Source organism: Larimichthys crocea, chromosome XVIII, assembly GCF_000972845.2.
Source record: "Larimichthys crocea isolate SSNF chromosome XVIII, L_crocea_2.0, whole genome shotgun sequence".
NCBI classification, from domain to species: Eukaryota; Metazoa; Chordata; class Actinopteri; family Sciaenidae; genus Larimichthys; species Larimichthys crocea.
Genome location: NC_040028.1, coordinates 15291978 through 15305048, shown reverse-complemented (window position 1 = coordinate 15305048; position 13071 = coordinate 15291978). Strand labels below are relative to the sequence as shown.

Below are 13071 nucleotides of genomic sequence, written 5' to 3'. Positions count from 1 at the left end.
TGCTTTCTTCATCCTCTCTGGTGTCTCGGGTCACTCTTGCAGAACAGAACTTAATCTCAATGAGATTATCTGATTAAATAAAGTCTGCATATGAAAAGCAAACACCTATTATATTGATTAGATGCTAAATGGTACCAGGATCCCAAATTCCCTGAACTTACTGACGTCTTGCACAAAGTGTCACGTAGCCTCATCACTACGTAGCCCTGTAATCTGTAGTCTCCTGTTGTACTTGCATAAGAATATGTTGTGTAAGAATATACTGTTCTATGAAACCTTGTATTGTAACATGTTGCCAATGATATTCCAGCAGCTAATAACCACAGAGGAATCGTATAGATCAGAGATAGTGGAGGATGTATTTCACTGCAGCGTCTGGCTGGCTCAGCACTAAAGCTTAGAGCAGGAGGTTGGGGCGGACACATGGATGAGACGTTGACACCCTGAGAGACTGTGTATGACCACAGACTGATTCCCTCGCAGATTCAGTTACACACCTGCAGTCCACAAGTGTGACCTGCAGACATGTGAGAGAGATACTAGAGGAAACCCGTTTCATTTACAAAAAGAGAGCTACCTAACAACAAATGATTCACCTGTGTTTTTATGCGTTTTCTTTACACTTAAGGTACAATTAAAATGATCTCATGGGTATCAATCTGCCTCAGACACATGGCTTTTTTTTATATCAAACAATAAGCCACTATCTCTTCATATTAAGTGATATTACAAGGTGTTAAGGTGGCAGAAACCAGAAATAACCATGGCAAGATTAGATTAAAACTACCTTTTTTTTACACATTTCATTTTCCACTTTATTTCAGATGTCTGTCTCTATAAAGATCATCTTCTCTGCTTTTGAGTTGGTCTGCTGTGTGCTGAAAAATGTTATCAGACAGCACATTAGACACTATGATAACCTGGCCGTAGCAGAAATAAATAATTTCAAGACAGATGTCTTTACAGGAGAGACAACATACTAATTTATGCAGTTGTCAGTGCAAGTGCTCCATCGTTCTTTCATCTACAGTAACATCAGTATGTTTTGGTCATTACCGTGAGAAACGACCACTATCTGACTTCAGAGGAACTGATAATCGCTTGATAATCATTGATTTCTCCGCTCTCGTAAATCAAAGGGACCCTTTCTTAAATGTTTGTCCCGAGACCGCGTCTATTCCTTCCACTATCTCTGACAAGCAGCAAAAGAAAAAATGATAGCTGCAGTGACACAGCTACATCCTGAATAAACATGTAAGTGTGTGTGTGTGTGTGTGCTCACTGCAGGTGGTGCCTCTAATTGCTCTCATGAGGGTCTCCAGAGTGACCAGTAGTCGTCAGCAAAGGGGAAAGTGACATGTATTGATTTGAAAATGGAGGCTGGATCTCATTAAGGCTTTCCCCAAACAAAATGCCAATGCTCAAAAACCCGAGACTCAGCCAGGCGAGCCGAGGTCTTTTCTCAGCATCTTTGTGCTTCCTCAGGATGTCTCAGGGGAAGATGTACTGTACTGCATATTCTCCACAGCAGTCTACCGACATAACACCACTCAAAACTCTCTGCACAGAACACACCAAGAAGAACATGCTGCAGGAACACGCTGTAGTTATTACACAATGAAGTGCAGGTATCCATCTATTTCCTGTAACCGCTTATCCATATCGGAGTCTCAGCCTGTTCCAGGTGACATTAGGCGAGAGGCGGCGGCACACCCTGGACAAGTCGCCAGTTCATCACAGCGCTGACACACTCACATTCACACCTAGAGCCACAAATTAACATATTAAGTGCATGTTTTTGGACTGCGGAGCACCCAGAGAGATCCCAGGCAGACAAAAGGAGAACATGCGAACTCCACACAGAAAAAAACAAAGTCGGCATTCGAACCTTCTTGAAATATGGAGGCGCTCATGAAAAGTCTATAAATCACAGCAGAAACCTTCTTGCTGTGAGGCAACAGTGCTAACCACTGCACCACAGTGCCACACAAATGCCAGCATAACTTTGCATAATGTTCAGAGACATAAGTGGCTGGAGACAGCCTCAGAAATCAAGTCAGAAATATTTAAGACTCAACTTGTAAAAGAATCCAGATTTATAATAATCACTTCATGAGCAGCACTTCACACAATTTGCCCAGGACTCACTAAGATTGTGTAACACGACAGCCACTGAATAGACCTTATGGTGATATATTTTTTTAACTGACTGATTCTAAGGCCGAGAATAAACTTTTAATCTGAAACTAGGATGTGAAAAATGGAAGTTTGAGCTCCAAAAATGTCATATTATGCTATAAGATCATGTGATACTAAAAAAAAAAAAGCATTAGAACAGGTACTGAAAAGACCTTTTGGATGATTACATTAATAATCTATTGATACCTTCATCTTTCACCAATATGGAGGGAGAATAAATGAAACGATTGATAAAATCCCTCTGAATAGATTAATTCAATCAAACGTAATATGGGCCGACAAGGTAACTCGAGATGTGTTTGGAAATCAATCAGAAATCAAACATTTGTTTGCATTTCCAAAGAATGTGTTTGAGACGAAATGTATTATTTTCTCCGTGGCTGGGAAATGAAGCCAATGCAGAAGTGCCAAAAAACTGCAGTTCCTCGAGCGGCCACTTGAGGCTGGCTACAGAACGAGTCAATCTCCATAGGCCTCCATGTTAAAATGTCCAACTTTTACAGCCTGGTACAAAAAACAGTTTTGGTCTCTATAGCTAATTTCCCCGTTCATGACAACTGTACTGAGGATGAATTTTGTCGGAACTCACCCGTTAAAGTTACGCATAAATACTGTGGTGCCATCACAGGAGGCTTGTTTGAGCACCCAGTGATGGCAGGTACGCTTAAGATCCACATCTTTGCAGATTTTTAAATTAGCTGGGAGGAGGAAGGTTACACTAATCTGACAACACAGTGAAGAACGAACTCTGTATCATTAAGCTACGCCAACTTTCAGGCGATTCCTATCAAATCTGAAGAACTGTAACTAAATCGCTCCACACACACACTCGGTTTTGGTTGGAAATGTCACATTATGTAGGTGACAGACACTTTCACTTCAGTTTCACTGTGAGTTTAAAGTCAGTGTCTCTTAAAATGTACTCACAGCAGACGTATGCCCTTTCTTTCCTTGGACATTTTTATAATGGTCGTGAGCCAAAACCCCAGAGAAAGCTGAACTGAACAGGCAAAGGATTTGTAGCTGTAAATGTGTTTCTGAACGACAGAGCCACTTCTGTAGTTGGACATGAAGTGTCTGGATCAGCCACAGGTACATCCCTGCATCACTTAGTGATTATTCCTAAATCATAACACAAAACAGCTGCAACAATCAAGAACTAATTCCCAATTAAAATCCTCATGTGCTGCTGATTCTTTCAATATGCTGACTATCTTGAGGTCTTGATCAAGCAGGTGTGCAAAATTAAGGAGTTCTACGGGGCAAATACTCCCGTTTGCTGTCATTTTAGAGGCAAGTGCCTGACTTCATTAAGCTCATTAAAAGAGATGAATGAAAGAAGAAAGGCTAACAGATCACCTCGCTCTCAGAAGGAGCTGCCTTTAAGATTACGGAGCGTCTACGGATTGAAATGCTGAACCCTTTCACCCGTGAAGGCTTGTTATCAGAAGCAAGTACATTAAAGAAAAGGAACAATGAACAGCAGGGTTTGAAGGGTTAACGGCCCGCCTCATCAAGCAGCAGGCCATCGGATGTGCGCTTCAAACAGGGGCCTCATTTCTCAAACCAACTCTCTTTTCTCTTCAGAGAGCCATCTCCTGTGGACACAAGCTGGGCTCCGGCGCAGCATACCAGAGCGTGCCACATGTTCAGTGGAGCACCAAGTCTCCGCCTGTCCCTCATGAAATATGCATCGACCGGCGCTGACGGAAAAGCTGTGATGTCAGAGACTCCAGTTTCGGTGTCACGTTACTGTGTGGCCACGGTGACACAGCAGCAGAGAAGTAAAGAGGGCCGGGGGCTTCAGATAGTTTACTGCAGGGGTTAAGTTTAAGCACTTGTCCGGTGAACTGTGAAATAAGAGTGTGTCTCATCGTTCACCAGGTCTCTACAAGGTTTTTACTTACTAACCGCTCTATCTTAGCTGATCAGTCATCTGATCAGTCGATAAGGTCTCGCAGGGTTGAAAGTCAATTAGCTTTTCACAGGGAATAAAGTATTTATCATTGGTCATTATCAGAGGGAAAGTAGAGATACAGTTTGACGGATCTAACTCATCAGTTAGTTAAAGGAATGCTCTCGAATTATATGGCCGCATTCCTGCCAGATGGGTTCGGTTTGAAGGGTTCCTGACGATTAGACGGATTCTTGGCACGTCACACCGTTGGTGTGGCAACTGTAGTCCTGACTGAGGCTGTGCCGGGAGAGAAACACAACCGAATTTCACTTCACACTTTCACTTCACTTTCACAGAACTGACAAAAAGTCTGCATCTTCTCAGCCGTCTGTCAGTATTTGTCTTTTTTTCTCCCGGCTTTGATTTAAAAGTAGAATGGCATGAAGTAATGTTGCCTTTCTTTTCTTGTCAGCGTTTTTTTTTTGAGGATCCTGCAGTCCTCTTGTCTGAATAAACATTATGGGAACTGTCAGTGGACAAAACCGTGATTACGTTGTGGTCGGTCAGTTGCAGAAAAGACAGATTAAAGCTTGTGAGAAACACAACGCGCAGGATGCCCAGCTTTAGTCAGCAAAGAGTGTCTTATAACGAGGACCTACGATGCATGTGCAGGATTTGTGGAGAAAACCTGGGGATGCTCCGTTTGTTTTGCTTGAAATGGTGACGCTGCATGATGGCAGCTGATTTTATAAAAAAAACGATCAGGTCATCACATAATACTTCAGACCGTTTTTGTTACGCACACTGAAACTGCTGAATTAATATTTCACCATTTCATATTTCCTGGCTGTCCCACTTGCTTTCTATCTGCATAAACTGTCTCACTAGAGAGTGGCACTGACAGAAGACTGCAGCAACTCAAAATAATACTCGCTCCTCCTGTATATTACCTCTGCTCAAGTCACATTCATCCATAGTGCCGCTAGCCTTAGAAACTATTTCCAGATGGATTCCTCCTGTAGCCAGGAAATTACCTGCCGGCTGTCACGTTGGGAAGAGGAAGAGGAAGAGGCGCTCTTGTGAACCGGTGTGGAGGTCTTGTTGACTGGCATGGAGGTCCTCTCCTCGGTGCTCAAGGCACGGCCGTGGGGGCCTCGCTGGTAGTGTTGGTGGTGAGACATGGTGGGCACCAGTTGGCTCCGTGGACCTCCCTCAGCACTGGGCACCGTGGATCAGGAGCATCTTCTGACACTGACTGGCTCACGCTCACTGCTTGCCGTTCATCTGAAAGACACAATTCAGGAAGTTACACGACCGCTGCTACCCCGCCTTCCCCATTCTGTCACAATGCTGTTGATGCCGCATGCAGAGCCACGCTGTCACTGATCATTTACTCTACTTTGTACCTTTAAGAAACGGGCGCTCTCCATCCGTTTCAATGTGCTGAGCTAACTTACAGATGCTCGGCTGAGAAGCCCTGAGCTGTTCTTTGAAGCATGAGTTTTTAAGATTCTTCTCATTGCATCACTGAAAAAGCCTTTTGTTGTGTCTGCTGTGAGGTTGCTGAAGGAAATCCTCCCATCCGAGAGGCGAAACTTGTAGCAATTTCAATGGACTAACCCAGTAATTGACTTATTTCACCTCTAATCTATATTGACTTGGGCTTTGTAACTATGTGGCGTCCACTTTCTTCAGTTGAAGCTCGCGAAGCAGCAATGATTAGTTGATCAACAGCAGCTATTTAGATAAATGATTAGTCATTAAAGTCATTTTTCAAGTAGAAATATCAGAAATCTGTCGCTCAGCTTCTCGAATGATGTTCAGATTGGCTGTTTTTCTTTGTCTTATGTCGTACTTGATTAAATATCTTTGGGTTTTTGACATTTTTTGACGTCACCTTGAGCTCCAGAACATTTTTCTCTTGCACTTTTTATTATGTTCCTATGTTTTGCAGATCAACCCAGTAAGATAATCAAGAGTAATTGTTGCAACACTAAATCTTTCTACAGACAATGAACTGACTGAGATCGTCCCTCAGGGCTGTGTAACATAAATCCTTAAACATCTAATTACCACCATGATAATGATTGCAATTAGAAACCAGGATACCAAATCGATATAGGAAAGCATCTTTGTTGCTTAACTGTATGGTCACAAACCCGTGATAACTAGCAGCATTTATTAGTTTAAACTATAAAAACCTCAGTTAGTATTGGCAGGGCCATGTTTTGAATAAATTTAATAGTTTCCAAATTTCTTGTTAACATTATGTACAAATAGCAACAGGGAGCTCTCGTTTTCATCATTAGTCATGGCACCATGTTGCTCCGCGCTGACACCCGTAATACTGCCTGCAGTGGTGCTGTGTAACTGTCTAAGCTCTCAGGAGGTCTCGGCACTGATAAAACATCAGTTGCAAGATAGCAGAAAACAAACAGGTAAACCTGAGATACTGAGGATGTTATTGGTTCTTTACAAGGACAAATACAGCAATATTTTTTTGATCAAACACCTAAATGTTGACAGTGTGACTTTGAGGGTAACACTCCAACGATGACGTATTTACAGGCGTTTAAACAGTCGGACAAACTCGACCGCATAATGTGATGAAGATTAGAGAAGCTCCTTGATAAATCATGTATGGAGGAAAGCCTTGTTGCTCTGCTGCGGTTTATTAGTAGCCTAAGTGCTGCAGCCTGTGGGTAGTTACTCTACAACATATTGTGTCTAAAACTGAACAATCTGTTGATTAATCGATTAGTTGATTGACAGAAAATAGATCAATCAACTATTCTAATAACTTAATTATTAATGAATTGTGTATAAATATGTGTTTTTTGTGTGTGTGTGTGTGTGTGTGTGCCAGACACTGTTTGTGTTCACAGCAGTCACAGTGTACAACTCTGGAAGCATCTTGTGGTTTGAGCTACAGGATGTGCTCTCCCATTTATCAGGGAAACTCCCCTCGTCCACGGAGCAGCAGCTCTTGCACACTTTCAGCAGTATGCACTCTCACATGCAACTTTACGGTGCGCACTCACACACTATAATCTATAATTCAGATCCTTTCACGACGTCATCATCCCTGCCCTGTCTTAAGCCAACTGGGATCTAAGCTACTGTAAGACGAAGCACTAAGTCCATTCAGGTAGTGTATTCCACTTAGCCTATTTAATACATCCACTCTCCTTGACCTAATAAGGAAGCAGAGGGGAGCAGTGGTTTTAAGTGTAAACTTTGCTGTTTTGTTACACAGTTCAGTCTAGTCGAGTCCTTTTCAGTGACATTTACTGTAAATTAAACACACGAGCGGCCGTCTATGAGCTCATGAAACAAATGGAAAGATGCCAAACACACACATATAAAAAGCTGCTGTAAGTAAAAGTGAAGTGAAAACCTTTGAAGAAGAATTTATGTATGCGCCAGTCTCTGTCAGTCCTCCCTGCTGACTCTTCGGTGAACTGTCCCCGGAAAAATCGCTCTGTCTTTGCAGTGAGAGTCTGTTCGGTAAACAACATCCATGTCTGGGTAAGTCCCGCTGTTTACTGATTATGGTGATTATGTGATGTGATGTCAGCAAAACACCTGAACTCCCAATGTCTTCGTCACTACAGGTCAGGATCTCCCTCACAACATAATCTATAATTCCTCCTCCTGTTTAATAGACGGACATCAGTGTTGCTCCATACGATGCCGGTTACCATGTTAGGGAACACCCATTCGCGATGTGATTGAATATGAGCTTAATCTTTCTAAATCCAGTCACCGTGATAATGCTCCTTTAAGCAGGAGGACAAAGCAGGTCCTGCCATGTGGACACTACGATGATACCTCTTGAACACCTTCGCAAGACCTCAAGAACAATGTCAAACCAAAACACTCACAAACTGTCATATGATTATATGATTATGAATGAATAACGTGCATCAGTGCAGGTCTGTGTCTGCATCCTATTACAATGAGACGAAATATGATGATGCCAGTGGTTTTTTAAATATGCCTTTTATTTATTAGTTTTGTCTGTTTATGTTTGTTTTTTTTGATGAGTCTGCTTTGACGTATCCGCTTTTTTTTTTTTGCATATACTGCAAGTAAACCAAACCAACGCCAGGTAATGAATACTGAAAAAAGACTTCTGTTTTGAGTCAGCTTGTATGTGAAAATAAATCTTGTTTTATGCTTTACGCAAAAGGGAATATAACTGAAAATCTGAGCACTCAAATTCAGTTTGGAAAATAGCTTGATGCACTCGAATGTGGTTGGGATGTTTCAAGATCCTACGGGACAAAGAAGAGCTTTCAGCTTCATGAAGTAACAACAGCACTAGTATGTAACAGTCTGGAGGAAAGACATTCTTTTCATGCCTCAAGTTGGAGTAAAATGTCACCAAACTTTTACAACTCAACTACGTTTACTACAGTCTTACTATCCCATTGTTGTTAGGGTTACAACTGGGAAAAGTAGTATGGGGAAGTGTGGTATTTTTTGCAAAATATTATAATAAATACATGTAGCACACACAGGATATGTGTTCATATTACACAACACACACCTTTGTATGTTTTGGTGTGTAGTGATGGCAATGGAATAAAGGTGTATAAAATAATATCACTGCTAATCGAGGAAACGCCGGTGTGTATTTCTGCGGCGTGTAGTCTCTTTAGCTTGTGCTGATGCATTACACGCTGCCTAATTTACCCATAACCATTTTAAGTTCACAGTTGTATGGCTCCACATCCATGAAATGTCTAGAGAAGCAAGAAACGCACTCTCAGCTAAATCGCACACATGAAATAAGTTCTATCTCATTTCATGGTCCAGAAAAGCAACAGTGTTTTCCCACCAAATCAAAAGTAACGATGTAAACTGTCAGGGAGATGTTCTGGGGAGAAAATCATTTAACCTCAACCAACCGATTGATTACACACGATGTAATGCAGTTCTTGCTAAATTTAAAGATTTAAAGATGTTCATAAACGGCTCATTGAGTTAGACTCTGGAGACACTTTAATAAAACAAGCTGAGTAAACAACTCTAATGATCGGGCACAAACAGGACGGAACGTCAGCTTCGTCTGTGACAATTCTGATGTCTGCAGTCGCAGCATATTTGCGACCTATACCCAAGTTTAGAAATGTCATTATTAGTATTATAACTCTTGTTTTGTATTATTAAATTAGTGCCATAACAAATGACTTTTTAGTTATTTATTCAGATCACAGACAGTGTGGTTGCAGTAACACCTGAAGGTGTGTTTAGCTGGTCGACAGAAAATGAACTTGCCACGTTGATTACCAATTGAAGGATTTGATATTTTTGTTTTATATGATAGTAAAAATGAAAATATTTGGGTTTGGTTTTAGATCGTTGAATAAAACAATATCACCTTGAGCTCCAGGTAACTGCCTTGAGTAAATACTTCTAAGTCTCCGCCTGTTTCAGAGCAGCAACAGAGCAAATGAAAAGCTTTGTGGCATCATTGCATACTACTGTAATCATTACTGTTAGATATACTGACAGAATTTACTGGTTGTATTAGAGATATTTTCATAAAAACTGAATTTACGGTTTATTAATTCATAATATTTGCATTTTTTTTCAAACACAAGGACCAACAGGATGTTGAGGTCTATTTTTGACAACTCTAGTTGTCAGCTCTTTTTATGGTCCAACGAGCACAGCTACAGTGCATGCGATCACATGAATACTATTTCTGAGTTGAGTTTGAGACTCATGATTCCCTTTTGCTTTAAAAGAATAAGGTTGGGAGGACCTTTATGAGGTTTGAGCTGGGGTTCAGTCACCTGCAATAACAATCTGCTCTTCTGAAATCTCTTTGAAGCTGCAGCCAATTGTGCGCAGTGACTTTAAGGATTTCTGGCCAGTGAAAAGTCAAATTTCTCCAGTCGGAATCAATAAAGTATCACAAATAAAGCAGGGGCTATCATCTGTCCTGACGTGGGTCAGGCCAGAAAGAGCCAGAAAGAGCTGTCTGGGGAGAGGTTTAGACGCACCCAAAGTAATCCAACTATCACAGTGAGATCTGGGATGGATGAAGAAAATAAACTTTAGACGTACTGCAAGACCCAAAGCCAAAACAAAACAATGAAGAACAATCAGAGATCACGTTCCACTCTCTCTGAGGATGTTTGCTGCCAATAAACGTAAATGTTAATGGCCACACTCATCGCAAACATGTAATACGATGAAGCATGATGGTAACTGTGCCTTAATAGGGGTTGAAAGACATTCATGTTTGTGTTGTCACCACATCCAAGCCACCCACAATATCACATTATCGACCAGCACTCTACACTCTGAAGCAAGTTTGCTGATCTCCCCTCTCTGTTGCATAATTAAAGCGGGGCCAACAAAAGCAGACTCATGTCCCAAGATTATATTACAGGGTCTTCAAGGACAACTATCCGAATTTACAACTGGCTAATAATGCATATCGATCAGCGCAGCAACTGTTTTGACCATTTACCTGGGCGTGCAAAAACAGTCGGCTAAATGGGTGTAGATCTAGAAACTGTGAGCACCTCTTTAAAGTAGACTTCCACTAACTGGACACAGCCAGTTTATCCTGTGCTGCACACATTACATCATCTAGGTAGAGCTTGGTATTACAGTGCAATACTTTTGAAGTACTGACTGACTCGTGCTGCCCATATCTGGAACTGTAGAGCTGGAAGTTGGCACCGAATCATGTTCAGATCCAATAAGTTGTTGCCTTTATGCTGTATCTCACCTGAGGCAAAGTCCTTAACAGTTTATGTGTCAGAGCAACGCCAACGGATATTAGATGTTTGGCTTAATTAAAGGAGTTTGGCAGAAATTATTAATTAATTAAAGGTATAACAGGATTTTGTTGTGGAACTAAAAGTCAGGCATCGTGTTGTTTTGAAAACAAATACATCAAGAACCAATCGAGCTAATGACACCACACATTAGCATCAGCCTGCTTTAATTTGCGATGAACTTAAAATGAGTCAGCAGGAGTAATTATCTGCTTTTATTCCTGACTGACAATATTAATGACAAAAGACTGAATCTGAATCCAATATTTTGTGCAATCAAAGCGAGGTTTGGCCTCTGCTTCGTCTGCTTCTCCCTCTAATCAAAAAAGGATAAGACACATAAGCCCCCTGCGAATAACATCTCATCTAAACGGGACGGGGACACCTTCAGCTTTGAGGGTTCTTCAGGCCGGCCCGGGGCCAAGAAATACATCAGAAAATCAATCATGTGGTGCTGATCAAAGCAACATCTATTCAACAAAGCGTGGCCAGTGACAAGCTACAAATGCATCGAGCTATTCAAGTCCCCCCGTGCTTCTTCTTTTAATTTATGTGGGGGGGGTTTTTAAACAACTGCAAAGTCACCGGCTGACCTTCAGTTTGAAGAAGGCGGCAGAGTGATATTGTGAAGTTGGCTAACTTTCAATGAGTTGGCATTCTCAACACAACACTGACAACATCATGAGTGTGCAATGCAATGTGAGAGAGTGGAGATGGTGTCCATCAATGAGACTCTCTTAATATGTGAGGTGCGTGTTGTGTAACACTGTGAAGCTCAATTATTTAAAAAAATAAATTAAAAAAAAGGTGAATAATGTCAGTGACGCATTACGTTTATATCATCAAAGTCAGTGAACAGTTGAGTTGGCACCGCCTGGCTGCTTTTTTTTACTCATCACCACAACATGCATGTTCTTATAGGGGCTCCTGGATGCATGGTGCTGCTGGGACATGCATGTCTTGATGATGATGATGATGATGATGATGATGATGATGCACGGTCGGAGGGTCATCTCATCCCTGTAGCAGAGGCAGCAGCAGCAGCTAGGCTAGGTGGTAATGTCTGACTGGTCCTCGGTGAATCACTCAGGATGCAAATACAAAAGGATGAGATGCTGGGGTCTCGGTGTGGATACCAAAAGCAGGGGCTGTGCACCTTATTGCAACACAGCATTGGTATGACGGTGGTTTTCTCTCTGCATATACATACATGCATGACTGGCACTGAAAGAGAAAGAGAAAGCTCATTGCCTTACCACAGATGCGGTGTAATGATCATGTCTTTACAGTTCTTGGCGCAGGAAACAATTGGAGGGGTCTCCCTTGACTGGGTTAAGAGATTCCCAGCTTTCCTTTTAGAGACAAACGGCCTCCATAAAGCTCCACATCGAGGATTTCTTTCGCGTTGAAGGTGTGCAACAACCTTATGGAAAGTAAACAGAAAATAAAAATTAAATAACAGAAAAAAAAGTGCTGCGTTTGCCCGTTTCCTTGAATGCGGGGTTGTGATGCTCAGCCTCGGCTCAGCTGCACTCTCTCTCTCTCCGGTCGCTCCTCCCTGCAGCAAGATCTGCTGTGAGCGGGAAGGAACCGCAGGAGTGGATCGAGCGAAGAAAGAGCGGGATGCACGCAAAACCAGGCGTGGAGTCACGCAAAACACCGGAGTCGGAGTAGTAGACAATTAACCCTTAGATGCATAAGATAGATAGATAGATAGATAGATAGATAGATAGATAGATAGATAGATAGATAGATAGATAGATAGATAGACTTTATTTATCCCAAGCTGGGAAATTACAGTGCAGGCTTTACACATAAAATTACAATTATAACTTAAAAAGTGGGATTCATTAGTGAGTATGTAAGCACATTACTACATGTACATGTATTTCATGTCAACACAGCTGCTGTACATTGTACTACTACAATCTCAGATGAACTTTGGGCATAACAGTATATGGTATTATACAATTATTCTTATCATCACTTACAAAGACCCTTAAATAAATGCAAACACTAATACAGTAGAATTCAGTACTGTAGATAAGCGAATGTACAGGGTAATATATTCAGTATACTGCTATATGGAGTCCAGTTGGACTTGACTGCCATCATGCAATAACAGATATTTGATGTATTATTTGCAACAAAATGCAAAAGCCAGACCAAAGTTCT

The 13071-nt window shown here is 41.5% G+C and overlaps 1 protein-coding gene across 4 annotated transcripts in view; it reads right to left on the bottom strand.

Annotated features, from left to right (window-relative positions):
• Positions 1–12456, bottom strand: part of osbpl6 (oxysterol binding protein-like 6) — a 38318-nt gene extending 25862 nt beyond the window's left edge. For all 4 annotated transcript variants that reach the window (XM_019274203.2, XM_019274205.2, XM_019274204.2 and 1 more), the window contains exons 1-2: positions 12153–12456; positions 5131–5380 (exon numbers count right to left, since the gene is read on the bottom strand). In XM_019274203.2, coding sequence (XP_019129748.1) covers positions 5131–5277 — 147 coding nt within the window. In that variant the 5' untranslated portion in view covers positions 5278–5380; positions 12153–12456. The remainder of the gene's footprint in view (positions 1–5130; positions 5381–12152) is intronic.
• Positions 12457–13071: the final 615 nt, after the last annotated feature.